We start from the raw sequence: 27,394 nt of genomic DNA, 5'->3' as shown, positions 1-27,394 counted from the left end.
AGTGTTGTGACGTCATCGTGCAAGTGGAGAAGGCGAAGGTTTATATTTTGGCCGCCATCTTGGTTTCCGCTTAGAGCGAGGGGTGGTGAATAAATTGGATGATTGCTAACTTATTTCGCAGTGGACAAAGGTAAAATTTGGCGCAGATAGGATTGATTCTTTGGAGCAAATAATCAGGTAAAAATTATTTATTCAGAATGAATATTTATCAATAAATACTTGAACAAAGTCGAGCACTCGCGGTTTAGCGCCATTGTGTACAAGGTTGAAATTCATCGTTAAAGAAAAATTGCCTTTATGTCTTGTACAAAACAGATATTGGATACGATGTCATGAATATAGTCTGTTAAATTATTATGATTTAAATCGTGTATTTAAAAAGGAATTAGAACAAAGACGTTTCATCGATGACGTAAATACAACGCGATTTGACTTCGACGTTAAGTTCAACTTTCACTTTCTGTTCTCAACACTTTTCACTTACAGACTGATTAACATTTTGCATCAACTTAACTTTACATGATATTCTTTGCTAAAAATTTATGCTTTTACAAAAAATTATCTACAGATTACCTGCATGATAATTTTTTTTGGTACACAACAAAAGTTGATGGAATGAATGAGTTCACACTGCTATGTGGCCAAGAAATCCTTGGCTGAAATTGATCAAGTAAAACTTTGTTGACACTTTGGCCTCTATAGTTATTTTCAGTGCAAATCCTTTTGTTTGTTTTTTTTTGTCAAAATCGTTTCGGAGTGGATCCGCTCCAGATTGCTACACTGCAACTTTATGGGTAGTCTGAAATATCTGTCGTTTTCTAGGCATTTTCATGATTTTTAATATTTGACGTTCTAGGAAAATGGCACCATTATGAAAAGTGGAAATTTTACCGCCCAAAATGAACCCCATTTTCAATACTTACAAATTGAATTAATTGTCAAACTTGCAACTTAATTATCAAAAGTACAATACTTCTAGTTCTTACTAAAATGTCTCAAAAGAAATTATCACTCCACATTTCGGTACAAGTCTCATGAGATTTCAAAATAGGCTGAGTATTGGCTAGAGAATTCATATTGTGAAATTTTTGAACTGTATTGAGATATGTATTGCAATAATTTTTTAACTGTATTGTGATATGTATTGCAATGTTAATTTTACATACATGTAGAATGTACATAACTATGATAAATAACCACTAAAAAATATCTTGTTGATTGAATTACACTTATACAACTAAATACACCCATACAAGTCACAGCTTTTGTATTTCTGTTTGGCGTGATCGCAAACCTTTCTCTTGCAATAATTTTAACTGTATTGTGATATGTATTGCAATGTTAATTTTACATGTAAAATGTACATAACTATGATAAATAACCACTAAAAAATATCTTGTTGATTGAATTACACTTATACAACTAAATACACCCGTACAAGTCACAGCTTTTGTCTTTCTGTTTGGCATGATCGCAAACCTTTCTGACAACTTTTCTGTATATTTTATGATAGAATTCCTGAGCCCAATCATTTTGCCAGTATATCGGTATTTCAAAAACATATTGCAATACGATAATTTTTGTCAACATACCGCAATATACCGGAATATCAGTATAATTCTCCAGCCCTATTTCAAAATGCACGAAATCAGAACAGACCTCGACAGTTTGATAAAATGATTTTTCCAGACAATATATATTACAAAGGAACAATAAAAGCGATTGATAAATCTCTAAATTCCGCCCAAAATATACAACTAATGCAGAGCTATTTACTATTTTATTCCAGATTTAGGTTTCAAAATTATATGGATTTCAGATTAAAAACCTTTTGAAATTACGTCTCATAGTTAAGCTCCGAAATTTTTAAATTTTTTTTTGAATTTTATTATTATTATTTTTTTTGGTCTTAAAAATGTTTTTGCAGCAGTCTATGCGAAAGTCTAACAGGGGTGTGCAATTAGCATCGCCCGACGCCCGGGGCTACCATTTTTTGGGGTCGGGCTAGTAGTTTCCTGCACGGAGGTAGCCCCTTGGGCTAGTAAAAATTAAAACTACAAATGTAACACATGAAAATCAATATCGGTATTTTCACTCATTTTTTGCTATTAAATTCTCAAGCAATGAAAAATTTTCGGCAGCATGCTCCTATTTTTTGTAAATCTCTTTAATCTTATCAATTTTGCAGTACCACCTGACTTATTTACTTCCAAAAACGATCGTTTTTATCTAATCCGAATTTCCTCTATTCCTCTGTTTATGGTAAATCTCATTAAATTATTTGCGACCACTCAATCAACTGAAAGATAAGTGTTATGTGGTTTACATAAAATATATTTCCAGCAAATTTAATGATTTAAGATGAAAAAAAAAAGATTTTCATTTCATTTTAGATAAGATAATTTATTTGAATTCATTAGCCGGGCTTTGCTGAAAGCAAAGTCCTGGCTGTAGGCATCGTGATCGACTGCCTTACTATAAATAGCACATGTTCAGAAAAGTAAACAAAAAGCCTAACAGCGTCAAAGCAGACGCTTCCGATAAACAAAATAGTCACATTGAAAGACGATACTTAAACAAATATTTTTTACATCTCAATCTACGGAATTGTTTATTGATCAATATTTTTGTTTGAGAATTAAATTGAAAGAGGAATTAGATATTTAGTTTATTATTACCGTGATATAACAATTTGTGCACATATGCTACTGAATGCATATTGTAAGCGAACTATTTTCAATAAGCGCGGGCTTTTCGACAGGTTGCCTATACTTCATATCGTTTTCGTCGATGTCATGTGAGTGGTTATATTCTCTGTTTTGTCTTTCAGCAAATAAATAGATAAGTAATTGGAGTTTAAAGAATTAATGTGCGTTATGCCTGAATTAGGTCGCATGACAATTGTACATGGTGTATCTGGTGTATCTAGTCGGCGATAAAAGTAGTGTTTGTTTGAAACTTTAAGAATATCTCTAAAAATATGTGCATTTCTTTAACTATGAATTACATAAATTATTAAACCAATATGAATTTAATTTTTTCTCAAATTAAATTCTAATTCAAATCTATCTAAAGAAAAATCAGCAAACCATATGGTTCAACATTCTTTTAAAAAAAAGTTTGGCAATTGACAGGCAAACATTTTTTGTAAAAAAATTAATTGCTTTCTTAAAAGTTAAAATTAGTGACCTTAAATGTTTAAATTAGTGACATTAAATAAAACAAATGACTTATATATTCCCCTCACTAGCCATATGTTATTGGTAGAATTAAAAAAAAAAATGTATGACATTTTTTGTTCGTTTACTGATATTATAGTATAATTAGTCTGACCTATATTTATTTACGTCCGTGATGCATGTATAAACAGTAAGCCCACTGACAATGTCGTGATATCTGTAATTGTTTTTTTTTTTAAGATCAGTATAGCATTAAGGTGTCTTGAATGGCAAGAAATTTAATGTAATAATGAATTTTAAAAACATCGGTGGTCATTTATCAGATGTAATTTGGTACGATACCGTGTTAATTCCTGCTGATATTTTCAGGGTTGATCTTGTGAAAACGGCTTAACAGGAGACAATTTATTAAAATTTTCCTTTCAAAATAATTGCAAAAAGATGATGATTTTATGATTATATTAACGGCATAAAATAACAGCGAACACCGACTACTTGCAGCAAACAAGTGCGCCGCCATTACGAATTCGTAAAACAAAGAGACAGTTACGGATACTCGTAATTTTCTGAAAAAAAAATGTGTAGGAGGTCAGTCGAGTATAACCTGAAACAAACAAATTTTTTTTAGCCTAATGATGTATGTATGTAAATATTCATGAAGATTAATCTTACAGTTGTAATACTGGTAATGCTGAAATGTTTTCAATATATATATTACTACTCAAATAAAAAAAGTTAAGATTTGAATGCGTTTAAAGAAAAGGGTTTGAAAATACGGTATTACTTCGATAACCCTGAATGCAATTAAAATAACTTTCTCCTTTCTAATAAATAATTTCGAACAAAAATCCTTATGATGGTAAAGATCTTGTGTTTGTTTGTTTGTACATGTATGTTGTTTAACGTCCCTCTCGAGAATTTTTTCACTCATATGGAGACACTACCACTTGACGGTGGAGAGCTCCAAATTTTGTCCTATACTCGGCACTTACGGCCATTGAGCAGTGAGGGATATTTTTCGTGCAAGCACCTATTGCGACACGGGCCCTCGGTTTATACGGTCTCAACGGAAGGACCGGTCTCCACGTCCCACAGTGGGATTCGAACCCGCGACGTAAGGATTAACTCCTTACTTCGCGACTCTAGAGCAGACGCTCTTACCACTGCGCCACGCGGGCGACTAAGATCTTGTGTAAAGGTGATGTAAATGAAGTTCAAAACTATTTGTTTTCTTTCATAATATGAAATCAATGTGATTCCATTTGGTTAATATTTTAATTTAATAGTATTAATTTAAATGACTGGGATAAAGATTTATATTCTGTGAAGCATGGCATATAAATAAATAAAAATGTAAACTTTAAGATATAATTTCATGTGAATATGTTTATGTATAATATATAAATTATTTATACCCATTTAACAATCAATTTAGCGTCGAAAATTTTTATGCTTACAAATTCAGATCAAATTTTTAGTGAAAAGTCAATGGTATGTTTTGAATGTGAAAATTTTGTTCGAGACTTCTCACCTTGGATTCATCTCGCATGTGCTCCCAAAGCGCTTTACAGTATATTGAGCGTGCGCGCGCATTCCAAAAAAAAAAATTGGTCTTAAAACATATGCAAGCTCTCAAGGGTGCTGGGAAATAAAAATCGTTTATGTTAACATATAATTTAAAGAAAACAACATATAAAAATGTTCATTAGTCTTTATCTAAGTACAACACATTATAATTTTTCAGAAAAAGTTGGTTAGTCTTTGCTTCAAAACTTCCTGTTCAGAATGAAGAGCCATCTATGTACATAAAGACCTGAATACATCATGATTTTCTCAGGCAGTGACCATTATGGCCGAACCTGGAACTAGAACTAGACTCATATTCATGACATAAAGATTAGATAATTATAATTTTCGTGCAGCTGGTTTCCTAGAGGACCAAAAATCAAGAATATTTCTTTTGCTGATTAATACAGGCATGTAGTATCATTATCAGAAAAAGGAGAATTGTCTAAACCCAAAAAATCCTATTCCGTTGGAGAAGGAGTAGGGGTGGGCTACAACTTACTTTCACATTTCGAATTTCATTAATTCATTACCAAATTACCGTACTTTTAATATGCTACAATAAAATGATGGGTACAATCTAATTAAGATTAGACTATCCATTTTGCTTTTAGTAAATCTGTTCGTCGCTCATGATAAATACCTGGTTTATATTACGAAGAGTGAGTTGAAAGTTCCAATTTAAATTTGATTGCGAAGAGTCAATCAACCTTTCAATGTACATTGTCCATTGTAAAAGTTTATGTTTGAAAAATGGTGACAACCCTAGCTCCTCCGATACTATGTGCCTGTATGAATCAGCAAAACCACTCAAAGTGCACTGTTACCATGCATAACCATTGTGAGCTTAATGTTTAGAAAGGTATAAATGTATTTTCATTAAAAATATCACCAAGTCCTATCCTGGGGTCTTAACGTTGGGTTCTGGACCGTAAATTTTAATTATTGGTAGATGGGTTATTGTTAATTATAATCATACAAACTCGACCTGTTAAATATCAATGGTCAGAAAGAAAGATTTTCAAATATGTACTAATTTAGGATTAGACAATACACTCGAACATATTAAAGCCCGGCTTTCAGTACTTTCAGTACTTTGATTTTTATTTACTATCATAATTATTTATTTATACATGATTTAATTTTACTAGTGAGAATTAAACTTAGTGAGAATTAAACTTTAATTTTAAAAAGAATGACATTAAAACCCTGACTTTTTCAACAATAAACTATTTTCTTTTAATATTAGTTTTTACTACTCCCCCCCCCCCCCCCCCCCCCCCCCCGGGCCCCCTACATTTGGGCTAGTAACTTTTTACTTGGGGCTAGTAACTTTATTGCTGCCACTAGCCCGTGGGCTAGTGCTTAATTTTTTTAATTGCACACCCCTGTCTAAAATTTTTACAGGACATAAGGTCTGGTAAAATTATATATTTTACCAGACCAAGCAATTACTTACCAGACCGAACTCTTTTCTTTAAATTCAATCAAACATCATTATGACACAGAGATTGAAAAAAGGAGGGGGGATTCTCACTGTTAAATTGAACCTCAAATAGATCCAGATTTGAGATTATAAAAAATTATTTTATTGAAATGAACAAGGTTACTATTAATAGTTTTCCTTTTTTAAAGGTAATATACAATTCCATACAATTTTCTCTTTTTCTGGTTATTTGACACAAACAAACAAAATACACATTGTCAAAGATTTTTTTTCAAAAATTAAAATGCACTTTAAAATTTATGTATTTCTTTCCTAAGGTAACTCATTACGGTAACTTTAGTTTAATAATGAAAATAATTTCACCCAACCGAATCTGCGTATGAGCTATCTATAGATCTATATTCCATGACAGAGGAAATTCGAGTTAAAAATAAACGATCATGACATGATTCTTCTAGATTAAAATTAATCATGTATTACTGCTAAATGGATCAAATAAAGGATATGTGTGGAGAATAAGACCATATGTACATGTAAATTCAGATTTTTAGGCCTTAATTTTTCATCGTACAATTGGTCCTGTATCCTGAATTTTTTTACCGACCCAAACCAAATTTTACCGGTAAAAACCAACGGTCCGGTGACTTTTGCATAGACTGCACAGTCCAAAGAGGTTATATTATGGACAAAAACATTTACATTACTGAAAACTGCAGATGTTAAGGAGATAAAAAGAAGTGCCTAGTTGTTTTGATGTGTATAACTATATAAATTGATCAAAATATTATGTTTGATGATTTGATGGTTTGGTGGAGTGCAATTGTATTTATCAGTGGATAACATCAAAAACCTTTATATACACTTAGATCCACAACTTCATACACTGGAAGGTTTAAGGTCAGACGCATGCAGTCAAGACTGTCGCGTAAAATTTTTATGTGATAGTAGTACTTCCATGACGGAGTCTGAATAGTGCAAATTTTTATGGAGGCTCATTACACCACTTTTGATGACATACTACACAGAAAAATAAACCTTTTTTTCGTCCGTTTTCTCCTGGCCCGGACGAATTGTACAGGTTCGCTTTGCTGATGATCTAAATCTTTAAAACGCTCTAAAAATAGACTACATGCGATGTTGTAAACAATGAGAACAAGGTAACAGATTCATTATACATCACAAACGAAGAAGGGTTATTTTTAAGTAGAGACCAATGAGAATGACAGTAAAATCTTTGCTACCCAAGTAGTGTACAATGTCATGGTGAAAGCAGCAAGTTCCACCACTGACATACACGTTTAGAGGAAATTCGAGTTGAAATCTACAACCTCGTTGAAATAAATTATAATTGACTTGAGCTTTTAGAGTACTCTACTCTTGTTGGTTTGTGTGCTTGTCTTTATTTCTTTCAAAAATGTATATTTATTCTAGAAATTTAAGCTTATTCTGAATCTGATATGTTCAACCATTCCTAAGTGTTTTGAGTTCGGATTTAAGAAAGATAACTCTTGCAAGTGGACTTTTTATTCCAATTATTTTTTAGATTGGAATTTTCATTTCCTTAAAACATTTTTCATTCAATTTGTTACTTGTTATTCATCAATATACTTTCCTTGTCTATTTATAACTGATTTTCTAAATAATTCATGCAAAGATTAAGAAGAAAATCACATTAATTCTTTTTTGGGAGAAAATTTTTTTTTCTAATAAAAAATAATATTGAATATTATGAAGTGTTATTGCTTACATATCTGAAGATGATATCCCTCACTTGACATTGAGATTCCTGCAATACTATCATTCAGAAACTTGAAATAAAACATAACCAAAATCAGAAAAAAACGATTAAAAAATCTTTAAAAAATATTTAAAATATTGTATTATAACCTCCATTTGGATATTTGAAATCTTAATATTAAGTGGCCCTGTAATGAAATCTAAAATAAACTGTGGGTGTAATGAGCCTCCTTAAATGGATGTAAAATGTAGGCAGGAATCGAGAATCAGCATGCATAGTTCTTTTATTATTATCTTGTATTGAAAAGTCAACTTTGTTGGTCAGTAAGGATTTTATGTATTAATTTGTAGACAGACATGATAAGTACTGATGTATTTGTAGACAGACACGATGATTACTGATGTATGTATTTGTAGACAGACATGATGAGTACTGATGTTTGTATTTCTAGACAGACATGATGAGTACTGATGTATGTATTTGTAGACAGACACGTTGAGTACTGATGTATTTGTAGACAGACATGATGAGTACTGATGTATTTGTAGACAGACATGATGAGTACTGATGTATGTATTTGTAGACAGACATGATAACTACTGAAGTATGTATTTGTAGACAAACATGATGACTACTGATGTATGTATTTGTAGACATACATGATGACTAGTGATGTATGTATTTGTAGACAGACATGATGAGTACTGATTTATGTATTTGTAGACATGATGACTATTGATGTATGTATTTGTAGACATGATGACTACTGATTTATGTATTTGTAGACATGTGACTACTGATTTATGTATTTGTAGACATGATGACTACTGATGTATAGAGGAGGCATGGTAGTACAAGTTGAAGGACAGCAGGGAGTCAACAAGATGTTGACAGCAGAGTTACCTTCCTTGGAGGTGGATACAATGACACAGGTATTGTTTGTCTAAAAAAATTGTCTTGGGTGGAAGTATTGGTTTCTTCTAGATAATCAAAGGTTCAAGGCTTGATGTTTTTATCCACATGTCTAGTACCAGTGGAAATTTTTCATGGACAAATGAATATTGCTGAGCACTTTTCTGATTGGACAAGTGATTTTTCTGTGAAGAATTTTTTTTAAAGTTGAAAATGAAGAAAACTAAAACTTTTTATCAACTTTTAATTAAAAGCATGCAGTGTGTTAGTAGCTTTGATCCCAATCATAATATTGATTTTTGATCCCGGTCATCAAACTTGATTGAGACAGGGATTGACATTAACGGTTGTCCGATTGCCCGGGACAAGTAAATTCTCAGTTCGGGCAAGTGAACTTGTAGACGTCGTACTTGTCCGATCGGGCAAGTGAATTGTTCTCATACATTTTAATGTACATATTGATTTAGTTTACATTAATTAATAAATAAAACAATAAATTGAACACCTGATTTCCGTCACGCACCTGACTGACAATGTTTTTGCATTTGAAATTCCATGGAAGCGTTTCTGGATTATACCGTTCATTTAAAAATCGGGTTCGTTATTTTCTTTCGTAATAAATATGCTCTATGTCTAACAAAATTTTATTAACTTCTAATTAGGAAATTAGATTATTTATTTACGCACAGAATATATAAGTACAGTATAACACGATGTATCCTGATCAAGATAAGATGTATGTTTCGTAGCAACTATCTTCCTTAAGCGTTGCTTCACAGTTACCTCTGAAAATAACGAATCACGAAAGGATCCTACCGAAAATAATTTTTTAATAAAATATTAATTTTATTAAAAGGAAATGGAGGGTTAATGCTGCATGGCAGTACGTGTTAACAGGTTAAATTTTGCAAGTACAGCGGTATACATTTATGTACAAATGCAGCATCGAAATTTTTTTTCAGGTAGCTCAACTTGCCAAATTGACAGTTGTGTATTTGGTCAGATTTTTTCTTAATATCGTAACGTCTACAGAAATTAATAACTTTCTTCTTAATTTCTTTCCTAATTTTGGGCAACCAAGTTTAGCATTCGGACAAGTCAAAGTCTAAGATCACTTGGCCGAAGGGCAAGTGGATCTGAAACTTAATGTCTATCCCTGTTGAGATTGAAGTTCTTAATGGAGGCATTACTTTTAGTTTTGAACTTTTATTAGTTGCATGGATCTGATGAAGTTTGGGTTTACATTTTCAATAACTAAAGAAAACAATGACGTTAATAAAAAGTGTTGGAGAAAAAGGCAAATAAACGTTTATTGTTGAACCTATTTCTTGTTGCTATTTTTCTATTATCAATTTCTTTTGTTAGAACATCTTAGAAAGGATGATACATTTTAGCTTCATAATTTGCTATATGTGTTAAAAATCAGTGACTATATTATAGATTCTATTTTTCAAGTTGTCAAATAGTTCTTTTTTGAAAAAATTTCAATTTCAAGGTTAAAAATTAATGTTTGGACAAGTAAATTTCCCAGTCACTTATCCGACTGGACAAGTGAGAAAAAATACAGTGTACAGTCCTGAGATGGAAACGATAAGCATGCACAGATCTAGAAGGGAAGGAGGGTTTCATGGGGATTCTCTCCCCCCCCCTTCCAGGATCTTTAGATTTTTTTTATAGCTGTTTCTAGCTTTGTGAATCTTTTAATCTTTGATTTTGATACTCAGGTCCAGTTAACGGAGGTCATTCCTAACTTAGTGCAGCTTTCCACTGGGAGAGAACTGCCCTTGTTTGGTCAAAACCAGTTCAAGCCGGAGTGGTGGCCCAGTGAAACCCCGTGGGTGGATCCAGGCTTAGAGGAAAATCCACAGGAGGTAAGAACTAGGGGCAAGTACATTTGTGGTTGTGTTGATGCCTAAAATCCAGTCTTTGTTCTCACTTATCTTCACTGTTTCATATGTGCAGAATATGCATATTGTAAATCACTTTTTGTTAGCTAGAACTTTATTTTCGCGTAATTATGGCGAGTCTGTCTGCTTGCGAAAATTTTATTCTTGCATCTGTTTGTTTTGTTAAGGATTATATACAACAGAAACCACAGTGTGCGAAAGTTTTGTCTTGCTTTTAAATATCGAATATCTATCTCATGAAAATAAGATGTCGCAAAAAATTTAGTAATCTACAGTAGATATTTTTATGGAGAAGAGCTGATTCCTATCTTTAGAGAACCATGGAATTCAAATTTTACACAGAGAATAGCTGAAATATTACATTGAGGAAAATTATAGATTAATTTAAATCAACACATAGCAGCATAATATTTCTGTTACTTTCTGTTCACAAAAGTCTTTTAAAATGGTTATGGTATTTCTTCATTCACCATTATGTAGGACCAGTTGGAGCTGTTGAGAAAGGTGGTACGCTCCTGCTATAAACATCTAGGTCAAGAAAAGCTTCTGAATGAATCAGATTTACAGGTGGATGTCATGGAGACAGAACAGGAAGAAAATCAACCAACAGAGACCCGGCCAGAGGACTCAAAGTGGGAGGGGGGTGTAACTGATGCTCCCCCTACACAGGGCTCAGGTAATAAAGGCACAGCCAAATACAGGATTCATAAAAAAATTCCTTAGAACCAAGCTTTCTTTTTAAAGGAGTTTTTTATAACTGAGTTTTACTGTAATTATCTGCGACTGTACAGTGATTGTGTCTAGAAATATCACAGAAGTAAAAAAAAAAATCTATCAAGAAAATTATAACAACTATGATTTACTGCAGAGTTTTTGTTCAGTAAGTAGAAATTTCTGTTGCCATGATTACAGCGGCTGAGACGGGGGAATCCCCAGCTAATGATGCCCCCATCTGGATCTGTTTCCTGTGTACCAAACAGTTTCGAGACCAGGAAGTGCTGATGGAACACCAGGAGGAATGTGAAAAAGAGGCTGAAATTCAGGAGGCCCGACAACGTATTCTGGAAATCCAAAGGCAGCAAGAACTGTTACTGAAAATTGAAGTAAAGGTATATTTTTTTCAGCGTCGGTTCTATTGCTTTAAGAATTTGAATTATGTGGATTAAAACCAAAACCAAGTAACAGAAGAGCTGAAAAAAATGTTTGTGGATTGAATATCTGTATACCATAAATACAATTGAACTTCAGTATCTCAAAACATTGATATCTTGATTGCATGGATTTTTTCAAAATGAATAAGTCTTAATTTAAGGTAGTCCGATCCTCAGGTTCTGAAAATCGAGAGTTGAGTAATTGAAAATGCTTACAAAAAGGTCTCTGAATTCTCAAAATACTTAATGTGTATTTACCCAAGGTATTTCTTCAAAGTTCATCATTAATCATATTATATAGGGACAATTATTAAATTTCAAACACTATATTTTCAGGAAATGCCAATCAAAGTACCCACTATGCATTTTCTGAAAGAAAATTGATCAACAAATATATTTTGTGATTAAAAATTATAGGTATCCAGGCATAGGGAGAAGATTGCATGTTTTTCATACTTATTTAGTACTTTAGTTCTTCTAATTAGAGCAACTGATATAAAATACATAGTGTAAAATGATTATATTATCATTGTAAGACATCACAAATCACTTCTTATTTCATATCAAGCTAATAAACATTGGCATCTAAGGCTAGATTAAAGGAAATTCTATTTTTATAAAAATGCATTATCTTTGAAATTCATGGGGGTACAAATGTCAATTCTTTACAAGACCGTTTCTAAGACTTCAAAGAACCTTGAATCATACTGAAATACATGAAATGAAAATTGTTGCACAAAAATATTACAATTTCAAGCTTTATTTTGAGACTTTTAAAATTAAATAATAATTTTAAGAGGAGTTATCCTTCCTGGCTGAGGATCGGATATCCTTAAACCATTAAATTCATCAAGTGGAGCTACACTGTCATAACAGACTTCTTGTTTCGACATTTGCGAAGAGATGAATTTTTGAAAAAAAATATGCATATTGATGGATGTAAAATAATTTGTTTATTGCTTAAGTTACACATATTATGTTTGGTAATCTTTGAGTGATAGCAAATTTTTTTTTAACCTTATGATTTCAGGAAAACAGAAACTTTTTGAGATATCGCAAAAGGAGAAGGAGAATTCGATATTTAGACATAAATAGACGACCAGAAAAATCTGTGTTCATTGGACTCTTAGACTTGGTGAAAAAACCAGATGCTGAAAAATCATTGGAAGCTTCTCCAAAGAAGGAGGTGGATAGCGATTGTGAGATAATCGAGGTGTCATTTCCTGAGGCCCCCCGTACACCTCGAACACCGAAATCACTCATGTCTCAACTCAGTCGAGACTCAGAAGCACACTCAAGAAGGCGATGTCTCAGTTTTAGTGGGATGTTTAGTGATTCTGAGAGCGGAGAGGAGATGGAGAAGAAGATCTCAAAGAGTTCTCTTTTGTTTGGCATCGACATTACATCTGCTCTGGGACATAGAGTGAAAAAACACTTAAAGATTGACTCAACCATTCCTGTGGTCAAAGAATACGAAAAGTTTTGTGGTGGACCTGACAAGAATCAGTTCATGGAGAAACTTCGTTCCGAAAGGACTTATCCAATTGTGTACAAAAAACGCAAAAAGTTCTCCACGAAACACACGCACACATTCAAGTTTAATTCTGAACAGCGCAGAGAGTTTATGATCACAAAGAAAACTGGCCTGACCAAACGAAGCCGAGATTTACTGTGTCATCTCAAAGACTGTTCGGTAAAACTCCAACGACTGAAACCAGAGATTATTAAAGAATGGTGCCGACCCAAGCCAAAACCAATAACAAAACCGGTAACAAAGCCAGTATTTGTGCCTCGATACTCAATGAACAACCAGACTGCCACAAAAGTAGATTCCCATCTCCGACAGATTCTCAGTAAACCACTGTTTGGGCCTAAGAGTGCTAGAATTAAACAGATCAACGAAAATATTAACAGAATTCGCACAAGTCAGTCAATGCAGCATTATGATATGATCACCAAGGTTGTAACTAATCCAGACGGCACTGAAACCATGAAAGTTATTTATGTTCCAAAGAAAACCCAGGAGAGAAAGAGGAAACAGAGTTTTAGTCCATATAGGAAAGTTGTCCAAGAGGATGAAGACATTCAGATTATTGAGTTGTCTGACTCCTCGGACGACGAAACAGATCAGTCAAAACTGACTGAGTCACCCAGGAAGTGTCCACCTCAGATGAATCGTACAGTCAAACCGGGCACTCCACAATCTCGAACAGGTATCCTAAAACCAACATCAATGTCCAGTGAAAACCTTGTGGGCCGCAACAGTCCCATAATGAAAAACAATCAATTAAAACCACGAACAGGTGTGATTACTTATATGGGAATTAAGTACGATTCCCCGTCTGCGGTTCAGCAAGATGCCGTAAAGCGGCAACTCCACCCTACTCCTCCCGCAGCCACCACAATGAGAGAACTGCCACAAAAACCACAGCCGTCTTCCCAAGCTAGTCGTAACATTAGTTTTGGTCAAGTGGGTATCCCTTCAGCATTACGAATCTCAAACAGTCAAAGTGTACCAACAATGAAATCCATTCTGGATAAGAAAGTGATGCGAAACCCCATTCTGGAACAATTTTCAGGGGTTCTTGAGACTGTCCAAATAGAATCAAAACCTACTACCAACACTCCTGCCAAACCAAACGTCCTTCAGCGACCTTCTATAGCTATAGCTCCCCTAAAGTTAGTCAGCAATAAGCCAGAGGAGGCTATTGTAATTGATGATGAGGACTAGAGAGAAGGAATTACATGTCTATGTTTTTCATTGTGTTTTCCAGAAGGCATTAATTTTGATTTGATAAGCACAAGAAATATACTTCTTTGGTCACTAGTGACCACATCACTAAGTATTTTGAAAAAGTGTACATAAATAATGTATTGTAAAATTGATATCCAATTATGACAGATAGATGATTCCTTTCATTGCAATTATTTATTTTCAATTCAGTTTCAATAGACTTGTTTTATTAGAAAGTTTCGAGTGTAAATGAATTGTGTATATATATTAAATCCTGTTTGATACAGGATAGGTTAAGAAACCAGTTCCAGATCTCTGTATGCTATTTCCTGTATATTTATTTATTGATTCAATTTTGTGTTTTATGAGTCTTAGAGTTCTCTGCAATCATTTTTCCTCACCAAATCAACATAAATTCTTTGCTGTTTAAATAGATTTGTGCACTGCAGTTCCCAGGCCAGGGGTGATAATAATGTATTTTAATGTAACGATCAACACAGTTTGTTCAATTACAATTTTTATTTTATCAGCACTGTTTGCCATAACAAAATGCATGTACTGACTACCTCAGTTTCAAAGATCTTAGAATTTGTACACCAAGTAAAATGGATGCCAGATCTTAGACTTTGTACACCAAGTAAAATGGATGCCAGATCCCTTAACATTGCTTTATGGAGGGTCTCTTCCCTAGATCTGTTTGCAGTAGAATGGGTCACTGCTATAAAACTGATATCGAAGACAACTCGGGTCTTCCCCAGATCTGCTTGTAGTAGGTCAGTGCCATAAACTGTAATACTACAATAAGTAGGAGCCTCCCAAGATCTGCTAGATTGGGTCATTGCCATGAAGTAAAACATATCCAAGTCAACTCTGCTATAGGTAGGGTATTCCCTAGATCAGCTAGAATGGGTAAGTGCCATGAAGTAAAACTACTATTGGGAGGGTGTTCCTCAGATCTACTTGTAGTAGAATATGTCAGTGCTGTGAGGTAAAACTGACATCCCAATCCATAATGCTACTATAGGGAGGGTCTTTCCCAGATCTGCTAGAGTAGTTCAGTACCTTGATGTAAAATAGATGACCCAGTCAATAACACTACTATAAGGAGGATAATTCCCCAATCTGTTTGCCGTAGAATTGGTCAGTGCCCTGGGTTGGTACAGTCAAGTTTAATTAAGTTATGATTTTTTTTCTTCAAAAATCAGTTAAAAATTTTTTTACGATTTGAAAAATGTTCAGGTACATACCAGTGGTATTTTCTTTGTATACATAAAGATGAACTTGGTTTAAGTCATGCTGTGTCCTTAATGTTTAAGGACATATTACTTAATTATGACTTTTTTTGTACTATGATTGTACTTGATTGATGTGTTTATGTGAACTAAGGAGTATGAGAGATACTTACATTCATATAGTGACATTAAAATGAGACTTAAATTATGCAGTTTGATTGTATAAAATTTTGTATAAATTTTCAGATTATTTGTATAAAACCCTTCACTTTAATTGTGACGGTGATTCTTAAAGCAATTAAAATTTCACATAAACATTTGGTAGTATTTTATATTGAAAACAATGCCAGAGCTGCCAGCATCATAAAATGAAAAATCATGAGGAGGGGGTCCAGGGTCCTCTTAGACACCAGATTGCTGGTGATTTTTTGCTGAAGGCTCAAGTGAGCTTTCCTGATCAAAATTTTTCCGTTGTCTGTCGTCATCGTAGAAAACTTTTCATGTTTTCATTTTCTTTTACAGAATTACTGGGCCAAGTTCAACCAAACTTGACACATAGTATCCTTGGGTAATGGGGATATAAATTTGTTCAAATGAAAGGCCACACCCTTTTTCAAGGGGAGATAATTAGGAAATAATGGGTGGGGTCATTTATAAAGCTTCTCAAGAGCTAATGGGCCAGAAAAGATGGAACTTATATGTGAAGGCTTCCTGATATGGTGTAGATTCAGTTTTGTTCAAAACAGATCAGGGGTAGGGAGGGGCCACAAGGGGTAAGGGGAGGCCACAATGAGCAGAAATTTTTTTTATAATCTACTCAAGAACAGCAAAGCCATAAATTGTCATATTTATATGGAAGCTTCCACAGGTAGTGTAGATTCAAGTTTGTTCAAATAATACCCCTAGGGTTAGGTCACAATACCTGATTCAAGTTTTACATTGGAATTAGGGAAAAAACAGAAGGATGATAGTGACTTAGGTGAACATTGTGGCCCATGGGCCTCTTGTTCTAATGAATGGGTTTTTGCACTTTGTTTATTCAAAAATGATTTATAGTACAAGTTTGCATGGAAACTGATAATGACAATACAAGCAAGTGTAGTTAAGACTATGATTTTTTACGATAGTGAAAACTGAAGGTGGACAGCTACGAAAATTCTGGTATATTTCAATCTTTTGACTGAGAAAAATGGAAATCAGAAGAACGAAAAGAGAAACTTTATGTGCAAGGTGTATTTGTGACACTCAATCCATAAGCCTCATGCCAAAAGTGAAAGGCTTGGCAGCTCTGTAGTGTGAAGGTAATCTGGTTATTTTGAACGTATTACTGATGAGATAGAAAATGACTTGATTTCCTGTCGGGTGTGGATATGTAGTCCAAATGGCCATGGTGGTATGATGTGGAGGGCAGCCATGTTTGTTCACTAGTGGCCAGACAGTTCAGCTAGTAGAGCACTTGTCTAAGTTCAGCGGCAAGGGTTTGAATCCTGGTCTGGCTCATTGCATTCCCCCCTCTTCCTGTTATAACTTTCAGGGCACCAGCGTCTTGATGCGTAGCCCATGATACATGTATGTCACAACCATCCCAATAAATTTCAGTGAGGACATAAAATTCTTAATTTAAAACTTTATTAATCAATCCTGGTACATTTGAATTTATTTTGTAAATGGTAGGTAAAATGTCACAACTTGTAAAATTAATCACATACAAAATTTCTAGCCTATAAGTATTATTTAGATAAACAACCAAGGAAAGGATATAAAAACAATAACATACATTATGCATTACACATTATGCATTACACATAAATGTTATGTCAGTAATAACTAGTACATATTTTATTTCGGTCACAGATCAATCAAAAACTCACACATGTAAACAATGGTTAAATATTACAAAGATAATATCACAGATAGCAGCGCATGTTATTTTGAAACGGGTCAGATACCCTAATAAAGTCCTTTATATCTGTACTTTATAAGCACATCTTGCCTTCTTAATTTTAAAGCCATAGGCAGACATACATATTACAATCGGAAAGGAGAGGGCGTAATAAGTTTTAAAATGTGTACCCAATCCCTTTGTAATAGTAAATTACAATAAAATATGTTCAAATCAAACTGGAAAATGTTTAACACCCCCTCTGAAAGATGCATCAATCTCAGAAATATATATGTACTCTACTACCTTGATCAGTATTTTCACTTACTGAAAACATACTTTTTTCCCATGGGGGTCATTCTAGTCATGCTAGTAATTCTCAGAAAACATATTAATTTTTGTTCAATCCACAGATAGAAAATTGCTCTGATTTCTTATAGATTGCCACTATATGCCTAGGATGTACTTGAAGTATGCTGGGACAAATTACTACTGAAAATTGGTCAATATGTACATAGCATTTAAATAAATTCCACACAGAAAAAGTACTTTAACAGTATTTTTCATAACGAAAGCCGATGATGTTAAAGTTTCAAGCGTAGTTGGTTCATTACAAAATGGTTTACCACAAGCCAATGATGATATAGAAACAGGTACATTTTAATGCCCAGCATGTTAAGAACAATTTAATGCATGCTGAAATCCATACATCGGTTAATGTAATACTTAAGTCTACAAGAACAAAATGAAATTTGCAAATTCTAGAATGAAGAAATAAATTCACCACAAAGCATCACTACCCCGGACACTGTCATTGTATGATGGGGGAGGGGGTTCACTTCCCATTGCTGGGCGGTGTGCTCCAGGGCCAGGGGACTGATAACCCTGTCCTGGCCCCCCTCCTTGTCCCCATCCTGGGGCAGGCTGTGCAGTAGGTGTGCTTTGATAACCAGTAAATCCTGGGGCACTGGGAACAGTGGGGTTAAGTGAATATGGCAAGCCTTGTCCCCCATTATTTGGTTGATACGGGTCATCTCCTGGGAGAGTATGGGAAGACATTAGAACTTGGGTGTTTGCGTCTGTGACGACTGAGGAGGGGTAGTGCTGTCCTTTGTTGGTGCCGGCAGCGGGATGAGATTCGGAAGACACTTCCATTCCTACGCAACCTCCACACTGGATAAGAACGACAATAAGCACCAAGATAATTACAGCAGACACCACTACTGACACTGCTGTCAAGGTAGGCCAATCCCTGGGGTCTGAAATGTATGAGATCAAACTCAGTTTCTGAAATGTACGAGATCAAACTCTCAATGAATCTTATCTCTCAATACATTTAATAGGTTTAAGGACAGATGATACAGACAAATAAATGGATACTTGGATTGGTATATACTTTTGGACCTTTTTGGTTGTAAATGATGCAGATGATAATTTTTTAAAATATTAAGAAATTCTTAACTTACTATGATGTTCAAAATCCCACCTTTCTGTGACCATACTTAATATTAATCTATACAATTTTTTGTCACTTTAAATCACATTATTGTGAAACTTTGAATGAAAAATAAAAACATATATGCGGTTAAACTTATTCATTTAACATATATAAACATGACTTTAGTCTTTAGTTGTTATTTTCAAGATTTTTGATAAAAGTTGGTTTTTATCATCTGTCCTTATTGTATACTATTAAGAGCAATGTCAAAAATTTAGCCTAGTGCAAGGGATTAAAGATGAAAAAAAAAATCTATAACCATTATCAGTATCCCCCCCCCCCCCTTCACACACACAATTTAGTTACTGTTAAATACTTTACACTCATGTTAAATTTGGTCAATAATTACCAGTTTGGAAAGCTGCTACAAGAGGTAGGAACCATAAAAATGAGCATATAAGCCCTAGGTTCTGTGAGATCTTTATTCCAGTCATTTGTCAAAGTGTGCAGATTACATCTACAAAACATTACATATTACATTGTGGGTAATGATAGGTCTTCGGGTGAATTCTTATAAGTGAATTGAAAATGAAATAATTACTTATATTGCTTAAAGCGACAATATCTATGTAATAAATCTAAACACCTAAGCAAGTTCTGCGATTGCAAACACGAAAATGATTTATTACTAAAGATGATTATTTATCAAAGGACAAAAGGGAGGGGGGGGGGGGGCTTCTGTACTTACACTTAAGTTGAATCCACACAAGTTGAGTTGCTTTCTCAAAACGAAGCAAAGAAATACTTTTAAATACGCACAATTTACATGATTTACATTGCCACACACAAAAATGTTATTAAGCAATATGTACAGATAAAAATAGATTTGTTAAACCGAAAGTGCGCATTATCCACTACTTCCTCAAAGGGAAACTACTCTAAAATTCCGCGAAAACGTCTGAAACAGTGTTTTGAAAACCCCTTGCAATTTTAAAGAAAAATCTTAACTGAATTTTTAATAATGTGAAAATACATATGTGCATACCAAAATTCTGACAGCTGTCTATTATTCAGTTATATTTATATGCAAAATATATTGATCAAAATACACGTATGTAACTGTAAATGCCAAAAAAAAAAAAAAAAAAAAAAAAAAAAAAAAACAACCAAAAAAAAAAAAAAATTCGTTTAATATATAAATTATTATAAATTGTTATATATAGAATTTAAAAAAAATGTATACTTTTAACACTCAATAAATGTTAGTTTGGTCATAAGATATGCAAACATGGTGACTTAAAAAGTACCAATGCACTGTCCCGTGGTATCTTTTGCAATTTTGTGGAATATATCTTTTCAGTATATATATTTTTGTATATGTATACCTCTGGCTTTTTTGCATTATGCTACACGGTGGTACTTGTTTATACTTTACAATGTGTATTTTAAATTTTACATGTGAGCAATTATCTCAACTTATGAACCATGTGTAAATTGACTAAGTAAATGTATTACGAATATGCTGAATATTACTATTATCACATTTTGTGAATAGTGAGTAAGTAAATTTATTATAGTGACATGTGTATTATACAGTAATACAGTGTATTTTACAACAATATACTTAGATTTTTACACCCGGCCCAAAGGACTTATATGTCACTGTTAATATTTTAACAATATACAAAGTATATATACAGGCACATAAATGAAGATAAATTATATTAGAATGTTCTTTTTGTAAAGTTCTGACGAGTTTTAAAAGCATCGAATATAAAATAATTATTATACTTATATGGTCTGTTTAATAATCATGCTCAATAAATATGCTCAAAAGGGCCCTGATTTGGAATAATATATATATATATATAGAGAGAGAGAGAGAGAGAGAGAGAGAGAGAGAGAGGTACGTGGTCTGCTAAATCATTGTTTATATTGTGTAGATGTGTACATTTTAAGCTGTCAACTGAAAAAAGGCATGTACAACAGAGGCATAAATATTAGAAATATTTCCTGCACTTTTTAAATGATGAATGGGGGGTACCCTAGCTAAGGTATTTAGCTGTTTACTTCACCCAGGGGCATATTATAATGTATAGGTCCCTGCTTCACCGTGGTCTTCAAACGTGTATGTGCTCCCTTTAATGATATGGTCTAGACGAAAACGGGTTAAACAAATGCGTGTTAGCTTTGCTTTGGAGACAGGATGATATTTTTTTTTTTTTTTTTTTTTTTTTTTTTTTTTTTTTTTGCTCCTTGAAACCAACGTACATTAACGAAGTTTTTATTTATTTGTATTCAAATGATGAATTGCATGAGAGAAATCCGCCAAGATGAGAATCTTGCAATATTATTATGTACAAGAATTCGAGTTAAACATCTTGTTTTTCTCCACTCCTTTTATTGAATAGAGCCCCCTTCCCCCTCCTTCCAAAAATACTAGTAAATGCATGGATAAAATAAAATCACATTAATTTAAAAACAACAACAACGGAATCATGAATAAAAGAAGCTTGTTATTAAAGAAGGGCAAAGGCCAGGGGAATTTGAAATATATAAATGATTTAATTAATTTCGTTTTAAATATGTAAACGAACTGTACGTAAAACGCTTGAATATAACAATGAAAGAGTGTTTATATTTTTCCTAATGACTTTAACTTTTATTTCAATATTCGTTAAATCTCATTGTCAATGTGCTGTTTTACGTAGAAAAACTTGACAACCTAACCAGACTTAACCTTTAACTATTTTAATCATTTTTTCTTTTCAGTAATTAAAATTATTTTGGGGGGAAAGTTGAATAACTGAAAATAATGCAATTTTTCCCGAATTAAATTTAATATTACTGTGACGTCGCAGTAAGTGACGTAAAGAACGTTAACTTTGATATGAATGAAGATTAAACTTTTCGAAAATGACTGATTTACAAGTTTGTAGTGTTTATGACATGGATCCCCAGACCCAACTTCACGAAATGCGCTTGCAAGGGATATTTTGTGACGCATACATTAAGATTCCGGATGAAAACACCCGTTTGCCTGTGCATAGAAACGTCATGGCAAGTTGCAGTCATTATTTCAGATCACTGTTCACGTCCGGACTAAAGGAATCGGAACAAAATGAAATTTCCATTTATGGTGTGTCGGCAAATATTATGAACCAAATCATCCAGTATGCCTATATTAGGAAGGCTATTATAACCCCAGATAACGTAGAAGATCTTTTAGCAGCGTCTGATAGATTTCATGTTTTTGGACTTTTAAAAGAATGTACCAACTACCTTTATGAACAGATATCTCCTGAGAATTGCATAGGAATATTCAAATTTTCTCGCTTCTATAATTGTCAACATCTTTCGCGAAAAGCTTGGGAATACATCGTGCGAAATTTCAAAGATATTGTTGAAAAGAGTCAAGAGTATTTACAGTTGCATGTCGACGACTTGAAAGAGATATTAAATGACGACGACCTTTCTGTGTGTAACGAAAGCGAAGTATTTCTGGCAATTCAAAGATGGATCGATTACGAACAAAGAGACAGAAGAGACAAATATCCAGAGCTTCTAAAATCAATGCGATTTTGCTTCGTTAATGTCGATTTCTTCCAAACCAAAATTCAAAGAAACAAAACGCTTGTAAATCTAAGAGATTGCAAGAAACTCATCAATCGGGTGTCTAACCTAATGAGGATCTTCTACGAGAGCCCCTTTATCGTGGACGACGATAATATCTTACTGCGACCCCGAGTACCCCCCGAAATAATCTTCACAGTGGGGGGCTGGTCCAGCACTGGGGTTGTGGACTCAATTGAAGCCTACGACAAGAACGTTGACAGATGGTACGTTACCAAGCAATGTATGCCGTGCTCGCGCGCCTATCACGGCACGGTGTTTATGAACGGACGGATTTTCATTGTAGGGGGATTTGACGGGACCCAGTATCTCAACAGTGTCTACTGCTTCTCCCCTGACGAGAAGACTTGGGAAGAGAGAGCTCCGATGTATATCATGAGATGTTACGTCAGTGCTGTTGAATTAAATGGTACAATACGCTGGGCGTAGGTACTGTAAGATATAAATATTGCATGTAGCTGAGTGTAACATTGAAAATTTTCACCCCAAGAAAATTTGAAAATTTTCTATGTTACACTCAACTACATGCAATATTAATTATATTATACTGAATGTTTTATACAAATACATTGAACCGTGCGCGCATAAATTCTGCGCAGTCACTATTTTTTGGAATATCACCCGTCGTCAAGCAATGTTGACTGTTGCTACGGTGGAGGGCGTGGCTTCATCATTCAGCGGGTAATAGTGTTTTTTAACAAATGTTTCTCGATGAATTAGATTCAACTAATTTACATGAAAGTATAATATTGTACAATAACAAGGCTATAGAAATTATTAATCCAAAAAGAAATTATATTATATAATAAAATCAATTTATACGTCGAAGTCGAAACTCGGAGAAGAGATGTTTTTGTAAAAAAAAAGTATTGCAACTTTGTAGGTATAATATATGCCTGTGGTGGTTTTGACGGACGGAATCGACAAGACTCTGTAGAGAAATACAACCCAATAAAGAACCAGTGGACCCACGTACAGCCGATGTGGAGGAAACGCAGCGACGCCGGGGCTACGGCTCTTGATGGTTAAAGTTATTGTTATATACCTGAAAACTAAACTAAATTGCTTAATTTGGCATGAGCAAGGTGACAACGTCAAATTTTAGCTATCGTCCTCTATGCCTTGCATGGTTATTATGTTTGGAAAGTAGGGGAGGCTAGCAGAAATTATTTACTAAGACCTAGATGCAGCGTCACCGATCTTGCAAAAGCTTTTTGGCTAGAGTTATGCATGGGTCGTGTTGCGTTTCATAACTTTTTATTCTGACCATCCCTCTTAATTCTTGATTTTAGTTCATTTGATTGGAAAAAAAGATGCACATTGAAGATTAATTTGCATGCGTTTTTAGTTTGTGTGATGGACATGAATTATAGGCAGGCATTTCGCCATTCTCTTTTCATCCCTTTCCCTTGATCGAGTATTAGCAGATCATGTCACCCATTAGAATTCTGTAAAATTTTTGGATGGAAAAACAAAATTCGACTTAAAAAAATTAAAGTGTTCAGTTTGTGATTTTGGTTCATCAACGTTGCAACATTTATTAATATTATCAGTATTTATTTTTCAATGCTACTCCCTGCTCTTTTAAAAATATTTCCTTGCAATCAGTTCTACTACATTTCAGGTAAGATTTACATTGCTGGCGGCTTTGACGGCGCGTCGTGTTTGGATTCTGCCGAGTATTACGACCCCACTGTAAACCAATGGACAATGCTGCCAGATATGACGTCACGCAGAAGTGGCGTGGTTTTGGTGGCATTGCAGAAAGAACTCATTGCACTGGGGGGATACAATGGGAGTGACCGACTTTCGACAGGTACCTAAATTGTACAAGATTTTCTGAAACGGCATCATTTACTGCGAGCATGGCACACAGGCAAAAACATTTTTGTAGTCCAGTATAGATTTGAAAACAGATGTAAATCTGCAAATTGCATTTTACTAACATTTGTAGGAATTTTTTTCAACATAAGAAATATAAATAATGATAATACATTTTACTTTCACCAGTTGAGCGATACAGTTGGGCAACTCGCTCTTGGTTCCCCATGGGTTCTATGATACAGGGTCGCAGTAACTTTGCAGCCGTGGTAATGAATGGGAAAATAGTGGTTATCGGAGGATATGACGGTAAGTTGTCGGCTACCAGAGACGTAATGAGCGTGGCGGTAAGACATGATATATATAATGACGTACACTGGTCAGATTACGCTGACATGCCAAGTATAGGCCTGAATTTTTAAATTTTAGTGATTACGTGAATCTTTTACATTTATTCATACTGGGCATCAAAGAAAAAAAAAGATCGAGGGCCATTTCGTTTTAGGCATAAACTTATCAAAAGGACTATTAACCATTTTGGATATTAAATGTATGTCATGTATTTTGTAAGAGAAATTAAAAAAGAAAAAATATATATTAACATCAAAATTACATGAGTATTATTTATACATTTGTGCAGTGATTGGTTATGAGAAGAGTAAAACTTTCAGCCTCACTTCGAGGCTGCTGGTGCTAGCTAGACAAACAAGAAATGATTTCTCTTTGTCTCTGTTGCATTTAACATGCTTTGCTTTAGATTTTGCAACAAAAAATACACAAATATGAAATTGTTGTATTTAAATCTTAGGTTCCACAACATCCCCAAACGCAGAGGAGTATGACCCCACTAAAAAGGCTTGGAGGAGACTGTATCCTCTGAACTACGGAAGGAGTGCCGTCAGCGCATGCCTGGTGTCTCAGATCAGAAGTGGGCGTGGCTTTACTTATCACGGACTGGCTAGCGTTGACAATTTATAAATCATAAACTGAATGCCATATTTGGTCAGAATGTTACCATTTAAATACAATTTTCTTAGCAGGATTTTCTGTCAAAATAGAATTCTGAATTATGTAATAAAATACATCAATACCTCAGTGTATCTTTAAATTACAAGACATTGAATTTGACAGTGTGTTTAATTTTATTCAGTACATGTATACTGGTAACTCTGGGGAAGAAGCCCACATGTCATGAGATATTGATATGATGTGCCGTAAAAAGACCTATAGAATGCAATGCTCACCTAAGAAAAATTCCCTTTCTGATATGAATATTTATCTATAGATGATAAAACTCTCACTGTGGTCACCAAATAAAGTCCATGATTTCAAGAAATTGAATTTATGGTATTACTGAGGGTACAGTTTGAATTTATGGTATCATTGAGGTTACAAATTTCAGTTAGTTTGTTCTTGTGAAAGCTCTCCATTTCAAGATCAGTCCTTGCCCTGGGGACCATGATTGGAAGAAAATACATTTACACAAAATGGAATGCTTATTAATCAAGGACATTGCTACTCATAAAAAGCTTTTTTCAATTTTTACCATGATTGGAAGAAAATACATTTACACAAAATGGAATGCTTATTAATCAAGGACATTGCTACTCATAAAAAGCTTCTTTTTTTTTCAATTTCCCCCTCCCCGTATGTATTTCTATGTAAAATTTACTTTTTACTTTACTGCATTCTATCCCCAAGGGGCCCTGTTTCAACAAAACTGATTTTATGCTGCATGGAAGTGCTTGTACATATATATAAAATACATGTATGGCTAATTGTGGCCTTGCGGCTTCTGAGAAACAAGATTTTTCCTACAATATAAGACAATTTATAATTTGCATCCTTTCTGTTGTGGCACCATTCTAACCTGAAAGGAGGGCTACAATTTAAATCACTTTCAATCTACCCTAATTGTTCCTTATAAGAGGCTCTCTAATGATTTTTACAATATATTTCCTTGTAAATATTTTATTCCCTATTGCAGTCCCATTCCTTCACCAAAGTTGAATTCACACTACATGAGGATGAATAATTATGGCCCTGCTGTTCCCGACAAGGAATTTTATAGATTTTTCCCTTTATAATCCTACATAAAACATTGATTTTTCCCTCCCCCTATTGTGGGCCTACTTTAGTTTCAGAAGCCATGAAAAAAGGAATTCACACAATTTTTTTTCTGCCCCAGTGATTCTAAATGACAGAAACTTACATTCAACATTCCTTATTTATCTCCCCTTTATGTTCCCATCAGTTTGAATCTTTGTAGCAAGTTTGGTTGGAATTAGCATAATATTATTGGAAAAGGAGTTGAAACTGTGAAAAGTTTACAGACAGCAGATGGATGCTGGACACTCTTTGATCAGAAAATTCACCTGAACCTTTGGCTCAGGTAAAGGCTCAGGTGAGCTAATAATAAAAACAAAAGGGCTTAAGAAGTCCTTAACCACACAAAGACATATCTTCTTACTGAACGTAAACAATTTAACAATTCAAGAGCACGTAGCTGTCATTTTCAAAAGGTCAATTTCAGATAATCAACAACTTTTTCTTGTCAATGAACAAATAACAAATATACTCTTAATGTGTAACAATATGATAAATGAAAATCTGGCACCAAATCATCAACAAAATATATATCTAAACTGATAACAAACAATAAATCCATTGCACTAGTTTGAAATCAGATGTACATATTGTACTGCATCACAACCACATTTATGTACATATAATGATGAAATGAAGTGTGATTTA

The 27,394-nt window shown here is 34.0% G+C and overlaps 3 protein-coding genes across 3 annotated transcripts; 2 read left to right on the top strand and 1 right to left on the bottom strand.

Annotated features, from left to right (window-relative positions):
* Positions 1 to 53: 53 nt before the first annotated feature.
* LOC133195523 (uncharacterized) lies at positions 54 to 16,176 on the top strand. The gene is made up of 6 exons (XM_061331387.1): positions 54 to 177; positions 8,746 to 8,862; positions 10,567 to 10,713; positions 11,230 to 11,425; positions 11,662 to 11,858; positions 12,931 to 16,176. Exons 2-6 carry the CDS (start codon positions 8,761 to 8,763, stop codon positions 14,629 to 14,631), a joined length of 2,343 nt encoding a protein of 780 aa, XP_061187371.1. The 5' UTR covers positions 54 to 177; positions 8,746 to 8,760; the 3' UTR covers positions 14,632 to 16,176.
* A 1,302-nt stretch (positions 16,177 to 17,478) lies between these two features.
* On the bottom strand, positions 17,479 to 20,033 carry LOC133194393 (serine/threonine-protein kinase PAK 4-like). Its single transcript, XM_061330355.1, has 3 exons — positions 19,935 to 20,033; positions 19,596 to 19,703; positions 17,479 to 19,007 (listed from the first exon to the last, which is right to left on the bottom strand). Exons 2-3 carry the CDS (start codon positions 19,678 to 19,680, stop codon positions 18,529 to 18,531), a joined length of 564 nt encoding a protein of 187 aa, XP_061186339.1. The 5' UTR covers positions 19,681 to 19,703; positions 19,935 to 20,033; the 3' UTR covers positions 17,479 to 18,528.
* A 2,023-nt stretch (positions 20,034 to 22,056) lies between these two features.
* On the top strand, positions 22,057 to 25,727 carry LOC133194392 (kelch-like protein 10). Its single transcript, XM_061330354.1, has 5 exons — positions 22,057 to 23,228; positions 23,703 to 23,843; positions 24,444 to 24,635; positions 24,830 to 24,949; positions 25,449 to 25,727. Exons 1-5 carry the CDS (start codon positions 22,103 to 22,105, stop codon positions 25,616 to 25,618), a joined length of 1,749 nt encoding a protein of 582 aa, XP_061186338.1. The 5' UTR covers positions 22,057 to 22,102; the 3' UTR covers positions 25,619 to 25,727.
* Positions 25,728 to 27,394: the final 1,667 nt, after the last annotated feature.

The sequence above is a fragment of the Saccostrea echinata genome, unplaced genomic scaffold, assembly GCF_033153115.1.
Source record: "Saccostrea echinata isolate AGI-Se365-2 ecotype Australia unplaced genomic scaffold, CSIRO_AGI_Sech_v1 ptg000029l, whole genome shotgun sequence".
Classification (NCBI taxonomy): domain Eukaryota; kingdom Metazoa; phylum Mollusca; class Bivalvia; order Ostreida; family Ostreidae; genus Saccostrea; species Saccostrea echinata.
Note: the sequence above shows the minus strand (reverse complement) of the source record. Positions and strands in the feature narration are given on the sequence as shown.

Bases quoted from the DNA above. Each gene is read 5' to 3' on its own strand.
- LOC133194393 (XM_061330355.1), bottom strand. From the start codon at position 19,680: ATGACTGGAATAAAGATCTCACAGAACCTAGGGCTTATATGCTCATTT. The intron at 19,008-19,595 runs GTAATTATTGAC...CATACATTTCAG, and splicing joins TGTAGCAGCTTTCCAAACTG to ACCCCAGGGATTGGCCTACC.
- LOC133194392 (XM_061330354.1), top strand. From the start codon at position 22,103: ATGACTGATTTACAAGTTTGTAGTGTTTATGACATGGATCCCCAGACC. The intron at 24,636-24,829 runs GTACCTAAATTG...TACTTTCACCAG, and splicing joins GAGTGACCGACTTTCGACAG to TTGAGCGATACAGTTGGGCA. The intron at 24,950-25,448 runs GTAAGTTGTCGG...TTTAAATCTTAG, and splicing joins GGTTATCGGAGGATATGACG to GTTCCACAACATCCCCAAAC.
- LOC133195523 (XM_061331387.1), top strand. From the start codon at position 8,761: ATGTATAGAGGAGGCATGGTAGTACAAGTTGAAGGACAGCAGGGAGTC. The intron at 8,863-10,566 runs GTATTGTTTGTC...TTTGATACTCAG, and splicing joins AGGTGGATACAATGACACAG to GTCCAGTTAACGGAGGTCAT. The intron at 11,426-11,661 runs GTAATAAAGGCA...CCATGATTACAG, and splicing joins TCCCCCTACACAGGGCTCAG to CGGCTGAGACGGGGGAATCC.